The 19,768-nt window shown below is 41.6% G+C and overlaps 1 protein-coding gene across 1 annotated transcript; it reads right to left on the reverse strand.

Moving 5' to 3' along the window:
* Positions 1 to 1,818: 1,818 nt before the first annotated feature.
* LOC149302496 (akirin-2-like) lies at positions 1,819 to 5,518 on the reverse strand. The gene is made up of 5 exons (XM_089482569.1): positions 5,344 to 5,518; positions 3,520 to 3,663; positions 2,766 to 2,912; positions 2,506 to 2,577; positions 1,819 to 1,829 (listed from the first exon to the last, which is right to left on the reverse strand). Exons 1-5 carry the CDS (start codon positions 5,516 to 5,518, stop codon positions 1,819 to 1,821), a joined length of 549 nt encoding a protein of 182 aa, XP_089338695.1.
* Between the last annotated feature and the right edge of the window lie 14,250 nt (positions 5,519 to 19,768).

Below are 19,768 nucleotides of genomic sequence, written 5' to 3' on the forward strand. Positions count from 1 at the left end.
AAGAACACTGGACAAACATGGGGTTCATTTAAGGATCTTCTAGCTGATTGCCTAGAGCTTTCCCTAAAACACCTAGCACTTTATAGTTTATAAATGGCTGCTCCTGTTAACTTATGTGGGCCTTACAGCAACAATTTTCTTCATTGTACTTGGAAGAAAGCTGCTTAAAAATGCCTGTTTACCCAGCATAAGGATAATAAGGCACCTTGCTTCTCCAAATATATAAAAGGAAAACACACAGGGGTTGTTTGAAAAGCAGTCTTATATTGGCAATCTGTTAAACATTCCTGTCAAATGGACCCGTTTATAGGTTGCCATAACAATACTGCCAAGATCATTGTGTTTCAAGTGGCAGAAAGTAAACTAACACACACACTTGAAGATATACATTATACATCACTAGCAGGCACTTGAAATACACGTTTAATGAAATCGCACAACTGTTAGTTTTCTGTATTTCAGATGTATCGCCCCCCCCCCCCCCCCCCCCCCCCCCCCACCCCCCGAGAGCCAACTGACTTCTACTTAAAATAAAAAATTTGACCTTGGAAAAAACATTAAAATACAAGATGAAGTCATTTAATGCTAATCTTACATCTTTAACATGCAACACTACAGGAGACCACAGAGAGTCTTGTATATGTTCCTGTAGATATAAAGACAACACCGGAACCCCAAATACCACTTGATTTCCTGCTTGCATCTCTAATGGATTGCTATATCTTACAATCAATACTCAGATTAGGCAACTGGGTCCACCCAAACACCTACTGAAACTCTGGTTCTAACAATGTCCCCAGAGAGTCCATAAAGTATGCAGTGACAAAAATACAAGGAAAAAAAATTATATAATCTTTAGGATAGTGCCAGCATTTAAAAAAAATATATATGTATTTCCCTTTTGAATTAACATTTGTCATTTCTCTTATGTGTATATTTAACAAACATCTTAAAATATAGTGGTTTACATACAGGCATTGTCCTGTGCCACCACCATTTTTCTACAAGAAACCCATCTCCCCCTCACATCCAGACCACAACTTGTTTAACGTCATCAGGACGGTTCAGGCCAAAGTTTTCCCAATGAAATACGGTTCTGACCACACAGAAGGGCAAGGAAATGCTTTCCTAAAATTGCTTCACAACTGGATTTTGATGAACAAAAACAAAAGTGGGAGGGTTTTGACTTTTATTTTTTTTTTTTATTATTATTTCCAACTAAATTCCAGTACTACAAGGCAGTTAAACAATGAAATATGGAAAAATGCATTAAATGTTTGTTAAAGACAAATAGAATAAATAAAACTACAAAATAAAAAAAAAAAACAAAAAAAACACCAAACATATTCATAGCTCCCCCACAAAAAAAAAAAAAAAAGTCCATTAATACAGATATGTCCCACCCCTCCACAGTCAAATGCTGATGTCGCTTTAAAACAGTCCCAGGAATTTCTCTTTTTTTTTTTGTAGTGCAGTCAAGAATGTCATCCTAATTTGATTTATTTACACATCTAGCAAAAGGGCATATTCCTGAACACAAGTTTTTATCCAATTTAAAAAAAGACGAAGAAAAAAAAAAAGAAGGACGCCAGATTTCACTGATGAAGCAAGGTAGCATAGATCCGGGTGACGCAGACATCAGGAATACTCAAAAAAAGAAAAAAGGCTGCTGAAGCATAAGAGTGGTGGTCTCTGACAAAAGCTTGAAGTGACTTGTGTTCACCGAGAACGGGGGAGGGGGGGGGGGTTATTCCTCTGTCGCAGTTCTTTACTATCAATACAGCTATTCAGGAAAACAGCAGCCAAGAAAGGAGTCACTTATGAAACATCTGTGGGGAAAATGTAAAAAAAAAAGCAAGCGATTATCAATAAGGAAGAGAATTCTACATTTTGACTAAAGTCAGAAAATCCCCATATTCGACAAAATATGAAGATGGAAGGATTTGATGGGCACTAATGAGCTCCAAATATCAAGCCATTTGATTTTATCAGACAGTTCTCATTAATTTACTTGCATTTAAACCCCTAGTACTGGCCGATAAAAATAGCGACCCATTTTGCTTGAGGACAAGCTACAGGATCTCATGTCTGTAAAGCCACTGCCAACTAACTGTGGAAAAGGTTGCCAACTGTGCCAAAGACAGCTATTTAGCAGGCTTACTTGCACGTGTTAGAACAAACACAAGGGGAGTTGCTTTTAAGACATTCAATTTTGACTCTAATTATGGCAGGCAAGCAGCGTGCTATTTTTTTTATACATGACCTTAATGCATGGACACACCATTCCTACAGACAAGACTCTTAATTGCCATCTAACAAGTACTCAGTTTGACAAAAAAATAAAACGCAACACGAGACTCCCTAGCCGGGTGCAATATATATATTACACATACACCCCCACCTCCCCTTTAGAAGGTCATTGTTTTGTTCTGTTGATTTTAGGGGCGACTTTAAAAGTTTGGAGTGTTAACTTTTGTGTAAGACAAAGTAGGTAAATATACTCACAGCTAGCAGGCTGTTCTCCATACCGTCGCAGAATCTGATCATGTGTGAACTTCACAAAAGCGTCATATTGTTCTAGAAGCAAAAACAAAATAAATAAAATAAACCGTGCTCTGGTACTAGATATACTTAATATCTCTTTCTATAAGACAAGGCTGGAAGTATAGCAAGAACCCGGAGAACCAAACTGCCGGCTTCAGCTCTACAAATGGAGTAAAACTAATTTAAACGTTGTGCGGTCAAAGCAGACCTGAAACACCAACCTGTTAGTTTGGCAGAAAGAATTTCTTCATATTCTTCACGAACTTTCTCTTCGCGTTCTTTCAGAAGACGTTCGCAGATCAAGCCAACCTGTCTCAGCGTGAATAATGGCTGCTCCTTCCGCAGAAGTGGCGAACTTGCCGATGTCCCTACAAGAATACAGTATTATATTTTTTTTAGAAGAATTAAAAAGACCCTGTTCCACTTACACAAACCATTGATTGCACTATCATGGGAAATCTAACCATGTTCTGATAAAAAGACATAGCACAGAAACTTAAGACGCTATTTTTAGTTTCCATAGCAACAACTTATTTGCGCATCAGATAACAGAGTTCCCAGCAAAAATTCTGAATCAGCACATTTGCTGGATTAATTAGTTCTGGGATGAGCGGCCATACCATAGTACCAAGAATTAAGTTTCTACTGCTACATTTAGTCACAAAAGTGTAGGATTGGTCGACACATCTATATACATTTGGATTTTTGAAATATTATTAGTGACCCGACCCTAGTAACTGCCACCTGCTCTTGTAATGGTGCAGATCCAGTCCAACAACAAATTGCGTTTCTTCAAAAAAAAAAAAAAAAAAAAAAAAAAAAAGGCTAACAGCAAGTACTCGGGCAATAAAAGTATCAACACCTAACTAGAAGAGCGGCAATCCCAGAACAACAAAAATGCTGTGTTGTTACGACAGAGCCCGGTGTCAGCCCCGCAGAATACAGCGGCTCTTATCCACACGTTCTCACACTCACCAGGAACACTCGGCCCAGCAGAGACAAAAGGACTGTACTGTAACTCAGCGGAGCAACACGGCTCCGGGGACTGAAGGCTGTTCTCTAAAAGTCTTCTCTTCTGCATACGCTTATATTCTTGTTTTATGTTCTGCAGAATTTGCTCTAAAATAGATAGGAGAGAACGCGTTTAATAAGAAAACTAAACTAAAGGCTAAACATTAACAGAACCGAAAATAGCATGATCTGCGTCTCAAAGTATTTAGTGACTGATTTTTAGTCTATTTGGTAAAAGATATCTATTGGCCAGCTGAGGTTACAAGCTTTTAAGACTATGTGGGTCTCTTCAGGCATATTATACCAGAACAGACCTAGACAGTCTCAAAAGCTGTCAGCCAATAAAGGCATTAGCTTTACCAAAGAGGATAGAATACACAAAATGTAACAATTTTCAGATTGGGCCAACTTGCTGAAGAATGGAAGTACTGAAGAGCATTCAACGGCTAGATCTTCTCGCAGCAGAAGACTGAGATAGTCATCTGTGCAAGTCAGCTATCCTTTCAGCTGTGTCAACTACAACATGGCAGCTCCTCTGAGCAGTGTAAATGCGTGCGCTCGTCTTCGTGAGATCGGCTTACACAAATCAAATCAGCAAAAAGCCTAAACAACGCAACCATGATCTCCTCCTGTAGGCAAAGGAAAATCGCAACTGATGTTTCAATGGATCTTTGCCATATTAGCCCAGTTGGGTCTTAAATTGTCGTTATTTACTTTTATCAATCAACCATCTAGGACCCTTCCGGGAGAAACGACCTCTTCTGCCATGTTGGCCAGTTAAAAGGTATCAATTTAAAGACAAGTAGCAATCACTAGATGGTCATATATATATATATATATATATATATATATATATATATATATATATATATATATATATATATATATATAATTCATACATGTATGCCATTATGGGTGATATAGACAAAAGAAATTCAGAAGAATATAGAAAAGCTCTGGCACAAGGATCAGTTGGTAGGGTTTAGCCACCTTCATAAATACAAAATGATCAAATAAATCAATGTTAAGACCGACTCCCAAAAAGCAAAGGGCCACCAGTAAGATTTGAGTTGGGACCGAGGCCGTAGCTTTTACTTACTCCCTGGTGAAACGGTTAAATTACCTTTCCCTTTACACCCATCCCCCAACGCTGCATCCACTGCTCATGTCAACTGCGCACAAGGACAATGACACATTATGGAGCAGGAACCGACTACTTTCTACCCAGGTTAATACAAGGCAGTCGCTTCATTCCTTGCGCCCCAGTATCTCGGGGGGCAGAGGGACCGAGAACCGGTACAGAACATTCGGCCGATGGGCGACAAGTCTGCTCTTCTATAAAATGATGATTCATGGCCGATCAGAAGCGAGGACGTTTTAGCAGCGTTTGCATGAACTTGTACACCTTTGTTTGCAGATGTACCCATATTTTAATTTCTCCAGATGTTCAGATCTTTCTTGTTTAATCAGCGCTGCTACAACAGCTGGAGTTAAATGACTGCCCAGCCTTCAGTGAACCGCTGCCCTGGTGACAAGGCAACCCTTCCCCCACCTCACCATGTATTATGCAGCCGCTGGGCTTCTCATACTCCCCCCACCCCCCGTGGGATTTCCTAAGCCCCACCACCCCCCATTCCTCCAGACAGGTATCTATCGCACAATACCCCAGTAACGGCTCCTCTCGGCATATATGCCCCGATCGCCCCATCCCCCAACCGACATGCCCTATATGCACCACCAACAAAAGCACGTAAAACACAGCTCCCATAAACTCAATAACTGCCCCACCTGCTGTGATCCGGGAAGATACCTCTCCGAAGGGGGAGGGCTGCAAGCGATGGTATTTCTGCGGCGATGAGCTGCTTGGAGACATCGGGGCACATCTCCTCCTCTTGGCGGAGGCCCCCGGGCTGTGCAGAGAGTCGAAGTCGATATTCCTTTTCAGGGTGGCCCCGCAAGCCATGACTAGGCAAGAGAAGAGTACAGGCCCTGAGACAAGCAACCGGAGAGCGGCTTTCGCGTGTATAACAAGCGCTGCTGCCTCTGTGTAAGGCGAACCCTCCGGCCTCTCCTCAGGCGCTGTATCCTCCCGCTTCCAGCCGGTTCTGCCCTTTCAATCCAAAGCCGAAGTAGCCGCCGACACCTATAATGTGGTTATAAACCTCGAGTAAATCGGTAAAGCCAACGTACAAGACGGATGGCGACGGATATCGCAAATAGCAGAACCTTCAACCGCTAACGGCCAAACGCTTCCTCTGGAGCTCGTCTCACAATATGGCGTTAATAACGCCAACCACTAACTATGTCTCGCTCACACAGGAAAATACCAACGCCAACGGAATGCTGGGAAGTGTAGTTCTCGTGGCACCGAGCGTGGTCCAAAAAACTGTCAACGTACTACATTGCCCAGAATGCACTTCTGTCTCGGGTCGGCCAGCCGGATGTAAACATTGTGGCTGCCATGGCGCCGCAATTTAAACCCATACAGAAAGAGCGGAAGTTAGTAATTAAAGGAACAGTCACAGTTATTTTCTTTTTTTGTTTCTTAATATTCCGCAGTGTTCTAATTAGAAATACAGCTTTGAGAATTAGCCCAACCCTTTACTGCTCCTGGCACCCTATCCAGTCAGCGACTTCATGGCTAATGCCATTAAATAAGTTGCATCTAGGTTAATTGTTCAACCCGGCCACAACACAAGGGGTAGAAGTAACCTTAGCTAATGCTGAGAAACACAATGCTGTGCATGTGTACAGTGCTCATATCTGAAATTACATCTGAAGAGGAAGCCTCTTCTATGCTGGCCCAGATAAAAGTCATATATGGCTGAATTGATTGTAAAGCCAATGCATTGAGGGACATTTTTTGGTGGGTGAGGGGTTCCATTTTGCTAGTTTGGGATGATGGGAGCTATGTCCTGAAATAATAACTGGCAGACAACATGACGCATTAAACTTTATTGTGACATATGTGGATGGAAGCAGAAGACACAATATTTACCTCAAACAAAGTCACATATAGGTATCCCTCTGGATTCACAGAGTCATTCTTCAGAACTCAGGAGGGGAAAAACCCCTTTGGAAGAAACCTCTGGCTTCAAGAATTTCCCTCTCCCTCTAGGCACTAAGCAGTTCATTCTGCATAAGGCATGTGCGTTACCTTTTATAGTCAAAGTAGAACTTAAACCACCTGATCAGCCCATTTGTTAAATATAACTAGCTTATATTCTCTCACAGGTCATCATCTATGGGTACTTACAAACAAAAAACACATATCTATAGCTTTTATACATATATACACCTTTCCCCTGCTAGCCTACGCTATGCTACACCATACAGCATGCAGTATTTAATTGGACTAAACATCTAAACGTGTTAATGGGAATGTTATTGTCTCTTTAAGAAAGGAACATTTCAAAAAAAGGAAAAATATTTGTATGTTACAGTGTTCATGTCTTGCAGAAGTAACAATCTTCAGACATACCTACTGGAGTCCTGGCACACATCCAGCTTGCCAGTAGTTTCAGATTTCTCTGTCCCTGAGCATATTTTGTTGGCGCATCTTACAATCACAATACCATCAGCAGTTACTGTGGCTTAGCTTTTCATTTCTAAAAATTCCCTTTGTAAATACTGCATTGTTACACAGGCAATGTCTTGATGCTCCGGAAACTCCTCTAAACTCAAAAAAGGCATTTTTCAGCACACAGGAGAGGAAAATCCCCTCTCATGTAGAGCTTTGGGGGCAAATGTAGGGGTTTGGCAATGGGAAAGTTAAGCTAGTCCTCGTAAGCCACACAGACCTTCTACATACCAGATCTCTGCAATAAATTCATTCTGGTTCAGCCTCAGTGACCATAAATAGTAACTCCCCTATGATAGGGAATTTAGGGTGATGGTTTTCTATGCTGGATTTAGGTCATCTTGAGGACACAATGGGATCTGTCAATCTTAATGTATGTTTTGTTTTTTTTAATTTAAATTTTTTTATTTTTTTTATGCAAAGGCACGATTAACAAATATTGCAGTGACAAATGGTGAGAACGAAAGTAGAAATAACAGGAATACAGTCCGCACACACGGAGGGAGCAAAAGGAGATATATCTCCCAGGAACAATGCACAAAATACAGACAATCGCAATAACAATGACCATAGGAGATGCAGTAAGGCAGACCGTACACAACAGTAGGCACCCTCGTACATAAAAAAAACCCAAAAAACAGCATACAATGTAAATGATGCGTATGAAGCACCAATACAAGGTCAAACCAGGGCAACATAGTGTCTGAAATGAACACATAAACAAAAACGGTTAACGACCGCGAAATCTGGGAACGGTCAGTAGTACACATCAAAGCCCTCATACATAAGAAATGTAACTACCTGACATAATGGTAAGAGGAATGACACATTGATTAGGCTCATGATACACATGGGAAGAACGGCGACAGAGATCGAGAACGAGATTGGGCACGACTCCCACACACAAAAGAAAAATTGTGAAGCCAAAAAAATAAATAAAAAGGAATAAAAAAAAAATAAAGGAAAAACACAACAAATGACCAATAAAAAGGCAAAAATCAACCCTCCCAAAATGTGTCAGTACTTAGCTCGGGCCAAGGAGACCAGATTTTGTCATAGAGAGGCATTAATTGGTCATTGCGGTAGGAAAGTTTTTCCAAAATGTGGATGCGTTCCAAATGATAACGAATAGAGGGCAAACCTCGAGTATCGGCGGACACGACCACCAAACATGCATCAGTGTAACCTCGGATTGGCAACCCTTCCAACAAAGGGAGGAGCAAGAGGGGAACATGTGTGATAGACGCTTTGGTGTAAGGTACCATCGACATGTTATCTTTTTTTGTAATTCGATATGGTTGGTACAATGCGTCACACCTCTCATAGCTTCCTCAGACTCAAGCCAGGTTTCGAGTGGGATCAAGGTGTCTAATTCTTTTTCCCAGGCCAGCATGTGCGGGAGTTTATTCTCCCATAGACCGGAAAGGAGGAAAGCATAACAGATTGATATCATACCGCGTTGCGGAGCATTAGCGGAGCACAGTTTAATAAAAGGGTGGGAGGAGAATATATTAACCTGGAAAAAAGGGGATCTGGACTGTAACAAATGTCGGATTTGCAAGTATTTATAAAAGTCCCGTGGTGGCAACAGAAAAGTGGAACATAAATCAGAAAAGGGACGTAGGGAGCCACGGTCAAAAAGGTCTCCGAGTCTCAAAGGGAGGACAGTGCCCCAGGGGCTAAGATGTAAGTCCGGAATGAGCAATTCCAGCGAGTTAAGTGGGGTAGCCCTAGTGATATGGTGCAGGGAAGGAACAGTCCTGGCAACTTGGGACCAAATATGGAGCGTGCAGAGTGTGGTGGGTGGGAGAACAGGGAGGGGGGATGATATCGTTTGGGAAGCCATAGTAGTTGGGAGACGAAATGTGGGTGAAGGTAGGAGTTTTCCAGTACAACCCAGCGGGGGATCTCAGTACGGTAGTGGAAGGCAACCGCCTGTGAAAGAACAGTGGCTCTGTAATAGGCTACAATGTCAGGGGTGCCCATTCCCCCTTTAAATCTAGGGGAGAAGAAAGCCTGTCTAGAGATCCTAGACCGCCCTTTAAGGTTGATAAAGTCGATGAGCATCCTTTGGATTTGAAGGAGAAATTTATGAGGGATAGTGACCGGGACTGCTCTAAATACGTATAACAGTTTTGGGAGGACCATCATTTTTATAGACGCAATGCGTCCAAGCCAAGAAAAGTCAAAGGCGCGCCACCCCTGGATCGTGTTCAGTATGTGTTTCCATAACGGAATAACGTTAAAATCATGGAGCTTAGACAAGGTTCTAGGAAGTTTGATACCTAAATAGGATAGGTAGTCCCACCTCCAATCAAAATCATACGAAGGCTTGAAGAGAGGCAGACAGGTGGGCAGGTAAATTAAAAGGTATTGCTTGCGTTTTGTGTATATTAAGTTTGTGGTAAGAGACCGCAGATTAGTGAGTAAATTGATCTAATAGTGCCGGTAAAGAAATGGAAGGTTGAGTAACAGCTGCTAAAATGTCATCCGCAAATAACCCAAGGATGGAGTCGTCACCTGCAGGACTGGGGAAGCCATGAATCAGGGGATCAGAACGAATGCGCTGGGCCAAAGGTTCTAGAGCCAAGACATACAGTAGAGGGGAAAGCGGACAACCCTGGCGCGTCCCGTTAGAAATCAGAAACAGAGAGGACAGAAAACCAAAAAATTGGACAGAGGCAGAAGGGGAAGAATAGAGGGCCATAATGGACAGAATCAAGGAGGGCGAGAAAGCAAATTTCTCAAGGACCAGCGAAAGAAACTGCCAGTGAAGCCTATCAAAGGCTTTTTCTGCATCGAATGAGATAAAAAGACACGGGGTTCTGTGACGGGAAGCCTCCCAAGTAAGGTTAATAAATTTGTGATTATTGCCTATTGCTTGTCTGTGCCTAACAAAACCTACCTGATCAGAATGTAAGAGAGAGAGGGGAGTATTAAAGAGAGTCTATTGGCTAGCAGTTTAGCATAAATCTTAACATCATTGTTCAACAAAGAAATGGGCCTGAAATTTGCACATCTATCAGGGGTTTTGCCTGGTTTGGGAAGCGTGACAATATGTGCGTGTAGATTCTCAGTCGGAATACAACCCTTGGACATAAAAGATTGGAAAAGAGAAAGGAGGTGAGGGCCTAGGATCGGGAAGAAGAGTTTATAATAGTAACCAGTCAGGCCATCTGGACTGGGAGCAGAGTTTTTCTTTAATTGACGCGTGACGACCTGAATTTCCTCTAAATCAATGGGCGCATCCAGACTCATATCCTCTGTAAGAGTAGGTAGAGAGACGGAATTCAGGTATGTGTTAATCGAGTCAAGGGTAGGTTGAGGAGTGGAAGCATCTTTGGAAAGGTTGTATGAATACGCATGATAACATCTCTCGGCGGGGTACCTTGAAGCGTTTTGGGTCGAGGGAGCCGGTGTATGCGATCTATCTTGATCTCCTCCGTCAATGGGAGTTCCAATATGGACCGAATTATCGTGGTTACGAAGGTAAGTACTTCTTCCGAAGCGATGTCCTTAGAAATGCCACTTATACGCAGGTTATTGCGGTGGGAGCAGTCTTCTAAGTCGCTAAGTTTCAAGCGAAGAGAATCAACTTCAGCTTGTAGGGAGTTGCAGGAATCCACCACGGTGTTGTGTGCAGTGGAAAATTCCTCAATTTTTTCTTCAAGATGGGTGGTGCGTCCACCAAGTTCATGGAGGTCTTTCTGAATATCAGAGAGCGCGTCCGCCATATCTTGTTTAAACTTCAGCCACATGTGATCCAGCAAAGATTTCATAGCGGTGATGGTAATGTTTTGATTATCAGGATCGTCGATCGACAGAGAAGGAGAGGTAAAGCCGACGTCAGGGCCTTGTGAGGCCTCAGAATCTTCATCGCCATCTTGTATGGCCTGCAAAGCACGGGAAGGTGTCTTCCTCTTCGATTTGGACTCGAAAAAGGTAGGAATATTGCGAGAAGACGTTTTTGTCTTACCCGTAGAGATTGCCGAGACGTGGAGTATAAAAAGTCACAGGTAAGTCCTGTAAAACGGTGTATGCAGCAGTTGTACAGGAATGTTGGAGGAGCTCCACCACCATGCACATTAGTCCATTGCCATCCAAGCCACGCCCCCCAATCTTAATGTATGTTAAGATGTAGTTTGGTATGTGTGTGATACTAAGGGCTAGGCCTGGGATCATGGGCGTAGGAACCCCTAAAAATCTGGGGGGGGACAGCATTTTCCCCCATCAGATTTCTCTCCATCTCCTTTTTGCAAACACGTACAATAATATATAACTTGAAACACTGGTAAAAAGAATGTACGTTTAATACATTAAATATAGGAAAAAAACAGCTAATCTTTGTAACAAAAACATTTTTTTAAATATTGAAAAATTGAACCCTAGGCAAGCATTTCCTTTGGCCGCGCTCCATGCTCCCTAGCATGCAATCACTCCCTCCGCTCCCACACCAAAACAAAATATATGAGCCATACTGACTGTAGATTAGGGGAAGACTGTGAGAGTCAGTGTAGTCTTCCCTCCATCTGACTACTCTGTGACATTAAGTCCAAAATAGAGAAGCAGAGGCTCAGCACTGAAATGGTAAGGTGAGTTTATTTCACACAGGCATTGTTTCGACACACAGGTCTTTCACGTTCCCTGTATGAAATAAACTCACCTTACCATTTCAGTGCTGAGCCTCTGCTTCTCTATTTTGGATTTATTGAAGGACTTGGTGGTACCCTGGCTCGTGCACCATCTCACAACTGAGTGCTGCATTCCAACCTTTGTTTCTGTGTATACACAGTGACATTGAGAGGTCCCCCCCCCGGAATCATCCCTTGAGTCCCTTTGTCCCTCATTCACTAAGCCACACCTCTCTTTTACTTAATCCCTGTAGTTCAGGTATAGATCAAATAAACAACACATGGAAACAGAACATGCATGTATAGATTAACTGAATAAGACATAGAAACCCTATATTTGCAGGTGTATATATAAATAATGTATGGAAACATAGCAGATATGGATCCACAGAATAACACATAAACCCAGCTTTGCAGGTATAAATAAACTGGAATTCACAACTTTTATTGTAATTTAAGTATAACTGTTGAATCAAATAAAAACTTCTTTGGGATGTAAAATACACTTTTCCCATTTGCTGAAAACTTCACCCATTTTTTTTTAAAACACTTCAGCTGCCTTCTCAGTTGATTTTGTACAATAAATTCAAGATCAAATCTGTACCACACAACAGCAATTGTGGTAGCCTTGTCATGGACATTTTGCCTGCAAATTTTTATTAATTTTTTTCCCACTCACATTGCATTGGAATCTTTTTTTTTTTATCAGCCCGATAATAATTTCTTATACTACCTGTGCATTGTTAAGGGGACACGCCGGTACCCCAGACTACTAAACTGCAGCTTCCCATCCCCTCCAATATCGGGACATGGAACTCGAAGCAGCCAATCAGTAGGAAAGTGCGCCAAATTAAATCAGTAAGAGTGCTTTTTGCACATACACACGAGTGTCTTGTATGACCCCCAAACGGGGCATTGGGCAAGTCAAAGCTGGAGCAGGCATGGTAAGATGAGTTAATGAATATGGAAGAGGAAAGCCACATAAATATATTTAAAGGGACCTCTCGGGTCTCATTGGAGATGGTGTCCCATTAAGCAAATAGCCAAGTGCTTATGCACTGTACTGGGGCAGGCAGGCCAGCACTATTCTTAGTGTTTCATTGAATGGAAGCAAAGATCTGTTAACCACTGATACCATCAATATCTTCTGTAACACTGTTTATCCTTACACTGCTAGATATAGATTGGTACAACGTCATTTCACTCATTTTAACCCATGAGTGGATCAATTAAGAGATATTGCAAAGCAGACATCAGTGCTAGATGATAGTACTCTGCTTATGCACATTTTGATTATGAATGGACCAAAAATGGTTTGCAGAGTTGGATTTGTTAAGTTAATGTTGAATCTTGACTGGCAACTTGGTGTTCATTGATTATATCTGACCATTAACTCAGAATGTAATTGTTCAGCGGTTACTTTATAGTCAATTTCTTAAGGTGTCTCAGAGGCGGTCAGTATATTCTCTGTGTCTAATGGTGGAAAACATGCACCATTGTGCATGTTGAAAGGTCTTTGGAATCAAAGCTATCTATCAGGTCTATGGTTTATATTTCAAAGTATAATATGAATATTGTGGCAGTGATGTACTGTGCAAAAGTTTTAGATGTAGGAAAAAATGCTGTCAGGTGCTCTTGAAAATAATAATTTATTTCCATAATTTAACGAAATGGAAAGTAAGTGAACAGAAGAAAAATCAGAAGAATAACAAGAATGGAATTAGCATGATTCCAGTTCTTTTGTCTGATACAGCCTGCTGTTTTTACACTGTTGGTTTTAAGTCTTCTATAACTATATGACACTGCGCTCTGGTGGCTCACAATATACTTACACTTTGCTTTCCCTGGTTAATAGAATAATAGTATAAAGTGGATATGGAGGCAAAAGGTGATCGTTGTTGACCTTATTTGCATGCGCTTACCCAGAATCCCTTGTGGCTGTGGCAGCACCATGAGATTTCTGAGGCAAAGAAACAAGTCTGGTGTCTATAGATGAGTGTTTAATAATACTTCTACTACGCCCTTGAATAATAGTAGAAGTGTTAAATCACAAAAGGGTATAAGTTAAGGGACAAAATAATTAAAAAGCGAGAGTGTACGAGAGAATGAAAAAAGGTTAATAGGTTAATGTTAGAAAAAATATGCCTTAAAGGTTAAGAGAAAAGAAGAAAACACAAGAAGAAAAGTGTTTAAGAAAATAAGAGGAAAGAAGTATAAGCAAGAATAAGGGGCAGAGAGATATGAAAAAGTCAGGGTACATGGGTCAGGGTGAGGGAGAAAAAAGGTAATATAGAAGGAGGAAAGCTGCTGGGGAAAAACGTTTTAGAAGAGAAAAGAAGAGATAGTAGTAATATGGAGAACAGAAAGGAGGAAAACGTTTTAAGTAAACTGCCAAAACATTCTGAAAGAAAACCACATTTAAGTCTGAAGAAGTCTACTCTGACCAATATTGGGAGGGTTTATGATTTAGCATTTACATACCTGATCAGTATGTTCCTGTCTCTTCCGATGTGGTTACTGCATCATGAGACACCAGTGTGATTTGTGCAGGCTTTGCTCCATTCCTCCATTGGAGTAGATATGGAAGCTTAGCAGGTAGGTTACAGATTGGTCATAACAGTAGAAGATGTCTACTTTTGTTGTGGGCAGAGTATCAAAGGTATTGTTCCCATTATGTTTTTCATACTCAGATATAGAAATGAAAACCTTGGTTGGAAGCTGGCGATCATCAGGATGCCTTTTGTTTTCCATTTAGGCATATCAAGGTCCGGAGTTAGATAGGATAGCAGTCACAGGTGCATATTGAACACAGAGTAGCGGATAATGGTAGCTGTGGTGTTTCTCCATATTTTAAGAGACCAAAGGGTACTTGGTAGGAGAGAGAAGATTTGAGGGGGGTATGTAGAGGGGTGACATATCAGATCCAGGAGGTGGTAGTGTGCAGAGAAGACAGATTCCAACTCAACCCATAAGGGAGTTGCTAAGAGAAGTTGTGCTATTACTAGATCTTTGGAGTATAGTGTTACGTTTGGTAGCGCTAGGCCACCTCCTTTTTTGGTAGATGAAGTATATTAGCAGCTATTCTGTGCCTTTTCTTTGCCAAATGAGTTAAAAGTGCATTGATATAGTTTGAGGGTTCCTGTAGGGATTTGTATCGGCAGAGTTAAAAAAAAGATACTTGAGTCTGGGAAGAGCTGCCATTTTTCCGCCGATATTTGCCAGGAGATCTCAAACTTTGTCCAGATTTGTATTGCTTGTTTTATTTTGGGTCAAATTTCATTGAAGTTTGCTTATATTTGGTGAGTTGTTTTAAAATCTACGATTTGTCTTTGTGGAAAGTTGATGGGTAGCGTTTGAGATTTTGAGGTATTATTTTTATAATAGTATATTGATCCATAGGAGTCCAGAAGCTGCATGAGTGGAGGGGGCGACTGTGATGGGTTGGTCAGGGTAAACATTTGGTTGAACACTTTTCTCATCTGTGAGGTCAGAATATCCTTAAACGTGGAGTAGTATTGGTTTGTAAAGCTCTCCGGCCCAGGGCCTGGTGTGGCTTGAGAGTGGAGATGGCTAGGTGGACCTCTTTCAGGGTAATGGGATCAACAAGTTGGGTGGCTTCTGGTTGTGGGACTGTAGGTAGGACTATGCTGTTTAAAAATGTGCAGATATTGTTTAAATCTGAATGTTATAGGTCCAGATCATTTCTTAAATTGTATACATTTTGGTAAAAGGCAGCAACAATATGTTTTTTTTTCAAAATGTTTAATTTAAGGACAACATGGAATACATGAAATATCAGGAAAAATGCAGGCATCCATTTATCCTATGATGAAAAGTTGTATTGTGCATGTGGAAGGAAGAAAGTTATGGACATTCTAAAACACAACAAAAGATACATTTAACATGCTGACTTATATCAATAAAATGTTTCACCTCTTTAAGATATGTGTTGTCTTAACATCTTGTTTTCCTTGTTTTCTTCCTAATCATCCACTCGTATAAAGGTTGATCATACAAAAACTTAAGACAGAGGCCCTAGGAACCTCAAGTTTCAACAAACCCCCCTCTGGTGTCCCCCTTATTTCTTCTTTAGTGTTGTGGAAGCGTAATCTGGTGATAATGTGTCTGGGGGTAGTGGGTGGCATAGTATTGAGCTTTGGAAGCCTGTAGGTGCTATTCTAGGTCTGATCTGGGTCAATTATTTGAGGTAGGAAGGTAGTTGTTGCGTTTGAATAAATTTGTTGATACCACGTATTCATATGTTGTTGTGGCATTTGTCAGTGTTTTAGACTCCCCATTTTTTTTTTAATTGTTCATAGTCTTCTTCCAAGGGTATTGTGGGCTTCACTGTATTCATCCATCTTGTCTTCTATATGTAATGTGTGTTTACCTAGGGGCTGTATTTTTCCAGAGATGGGATGGACTGCTTCATCATTCAATGTGTTGGAATTAGGGGAAGACCTTTGTGAGCCAACTTTGGTGAAGAAGGCCACTGGTTTCTCTGTCCACTTGCCGTGCTTGGTATGCATGGAATCGATGTCTTATTAGCCGGATAGATTTGCGTTTTATAGTTGTTTCTTTGCGATTCTTTTTCTTTGTTGGTTTGTAGCTGTTTGATATATGCAGCGAATCCAGTTAACCACACATCCATCTTGGATGATTGGTAGGCCACTCCCCTGAACAAATTTTTTGTATGAAACTTTGTACTTAATTTCCTGGGGTGTGTGACAAAATATGTTTTATCTTTGGCATTACAATCCCCTATAGGTGGAATATTGGAGGAATTACCTGTGACAGCAAAACTCAGGTCACAAGTTGGTACTGTCCCACTGGATTCTAAATTCTGTGAACGAATAGTTATGGTGCATAACTTTTATTGTATTTCATGGAATTTACAGGAGAAAAAAGGAAGTGACTTGTGAAATATAATTTACCATCAGGAGTAAGTGGATTCTATAGGGACATGCTCTGGAACAGCTAGCAACTTGGTACAGAGTGTTTTAGGTGTGATGTAGGATGAAGGACGTTTTACTTTACTGAGAGGGCGGTAGATAAATGGAACAGTGTCACATTGGAAGCCGTAGAGGCTAATAGAGTGAGGGAATTTAACCACTTGAGTGTCCTTCAGACATACCTGTACTTCCTTAAAACATGAAGCAAGAAGCCCGTTAGGACGTACAGGTACATCCTGACTTTGTTGCAGCGGCAGGGACATCTCCCTGCCTTATACGGAAAATCAGGCTGTCTATCTTTGGTGACTTGTCGCAGACTGTGTGTAGTGGTGTTTGTCATTTAAGGAATGCTCCTTGTGCTGGCTGATTATTGTAACCTGCAATGTGGCGCCATCACATCGTGAGAGTTACAGCTAACAAAAATGTTAAAACAGCCATTGTCACAAAAGGTACAAAGTGGTTTTATAAACAAAACTACCCAAGTAACGCTTCTGCTGATTGGTGCACTTCATTGGTTGCCATGGTGATAAGTTAACAATAAAATTATAAACAAAGTACGTTCTACTTTTTATTTAAACTCCCTTATAATGCAAATCGGTGTATCAAAACGATCTGACATTCCACAGACACTACGGAATATCTCACACCGCTAGCATTCTAGATGTATTATTAAGAGCTAATAGTAACAAAGCCCGCGCGCAATAGTTAATCTGCTTTTAATAAACGAATCCCGACACGCCGCTCTCCCCGGTACAGCGGCTATTTTTTTTTTGTGGAGAGAGTGTTTTAAAACAAATAAATGTGTTTTCTGTCTAGTCGAGTATTGCGTCCTCACAACACCGGGCAACTCGAAAACTGCGGAAGCTCAGCCTGCATCCCCGCTGGAGCGTGCGGCGTAGTGATGTCCGGATCATGAACGAATCGTTCATTTGCTCCGATTCTTTTTAGTGATCCGGATGAATCGGTTCAGTAGACTGAACGATTCATTTGTAGCAGTGCCAGTTCAGTCTGTGAATCATGCAGCTGTAACCTGATCCTAGAGTGAGTCATCTGCAGAGCACTCAGACACAGACTCTGGGGTCAGGTTACAGCTCATTAATTCACAGAGGAACCATGCCTCATAGAGTCAGAGACTCGTTCAAAGATTCGAATGATCCGAAGATTCAAATGATCCGAAGATTCAAATGATTCGAATCTCACAGGGATCTGGATCTTACAGGGATCCGAATCTTACAGAGATTCGAATCATTCAGAGACTATTACTGATACCATACTTTTATAAATAAATACATTAATAATGTTCACACTGCCCCCAGGATTTAGATTCCCCTGAGTTTGCCCCCCTTTACCTATAACTGCACCTTCAGTTAACTTTATTAAATTAATTAAATTAACCCTCAGTCATCAGCATAAAATTAACCCTTATACCCCATCAACCATAACTGCCCCTAAATTAACCCTAAAGCCCCCATCAACCATAACTGCCCCTAAATTAACCCTAAAGCCCCCATCAACCATAACTGCCCCTAAATTAACCCTAAACACCCCATCAACCATAACTGCCCCTGAAATTAACCCTAAAGACCCCATTAACTATAACGGCCCCTGAAATTAACCTTAAATACTCCATCAACCATAACTGCCCCTAAATTAATTGCATGTACTCCAGATAAATTACCTAATAAATTGGTATGGTTGATGGGGTCTTTAGTGTTAATTTAGGGGCAGTTATGGTTAATGGGGTGTTTAGGGTTAATTTAGGGGCAGTTATGGTTGATGGGGGCTTTAGGGTTAATTTAGGGGCAGTAATGGTTGATGGGGTGTTAAGGGTTAATTTTAGGGGCAGTCATTGTTGATGGGGTGTTAAGGGTTAATTTTAGGGGCAGTCATGGTTGATGGGGTGTTAAGGGTTAATTTTAGGGGCAGTCATGGTTGATGGGGTGTTAAGGGTTAATTTAATGGTGAGGGTTAATTTAATTAATTTAATAAAGTTAGCTTAAGGTGCAGTTGCAGGTAAAGGGGAATGATTATTAATGTATTTATTTATAAAAGTATGGTGATATTATCTGACTGATTCGAATCCCAATGAAGGCAGAGAGTCGTTCAAAGATCCGGATCTTACAGTGATCCCTGTAAGATCCGAATCTTTGAACGACTCTCTGCTTTCATTGACATCACTCGAGTAGGCAGGCAGGAGGGTTCATTGACTAATGAAAGGAGTCACACTGAGTGATTCGAACTTCCCATCACTATTGCGGCGCGGTCTGATGACGTCAGGGTCTAGCTTGCCAAGTCTCTGTGACTTCCTCTGTCGGGCTTGCTAGAGGTTACTTCCGGCAGAGCTCTCCCGGCCGCCATTTTGTTTGCTAGTGTGAAGAGAAGGGAGGTTGTGGGTGAAGCGAGCCTTAGAAAAAGAAGAAAATTAAATAAGCGAGTTAACCCTCGGGGTCGGCGGGTGAAGGAGATTAACAATTCTGCACGCTGCGCATGTAAGTATGGGGGTGCGAATGGCAGGCGGCAGGCGCGGTGGGCTTCAGTATTATAGCCACCCCCTAGGCCTGGCATGCAAGCGCGGTCTTCCGACCTGTTACAGCGGTTTCCAGAACCGATCTCTCATACAGAGATGAATGGCTATCCGTGTGCACCAGCAGCCGCGTCGTGCAGGAGGCTGCGAGCAGGCACCATTCGCTGCACGTGGAATCTGGCGTGACAAGCTGATCAGTCCCGTGGAATTATAACCGTCCCCTGCAGATCTGAGGCAACGGTGCATTCCATCCAAAAGCGACCGTGCAGTCGATTCATGTAGCTGACCATTATATGCTATAACAATAGGATGGGGCTGCGTTGTGCCGAGTAGGCAGTCGCACCTTGGAGACCCAGTTGTGTTTAGATCGTAAGAATTGGTAAATTGCGAAATATTTCGCATTCCTTTCTATATAGAATTTGTTATTGCCTATCTTTGAAAAGTTGAAGTATAGAAGTGCTGCCTTGACAACCTGTTGTGAATCCTGAAATCTACACAAACCATGTTTGAGTGCCCCCTGTTGCTT

The sequence above is a fragment of the Sceloporus occidentalis genome, unplaced genomic scaffold (genome assembly GCF_023333645.1).
Source record: "Sceloporus occidentalis isolate IW3139 unplaced genomic scaffold, rSceOcc1.0.p SCAF_19, whole genome shotgun sequence".
Classification (NCBI taxonomy): domain Eukaryota; kingdom Metazoa; phylum Chordata; class Lepidosauria; order Squamata; family Phrynosomatidae; genus Sceloporus; species Sceloporus occidentalis.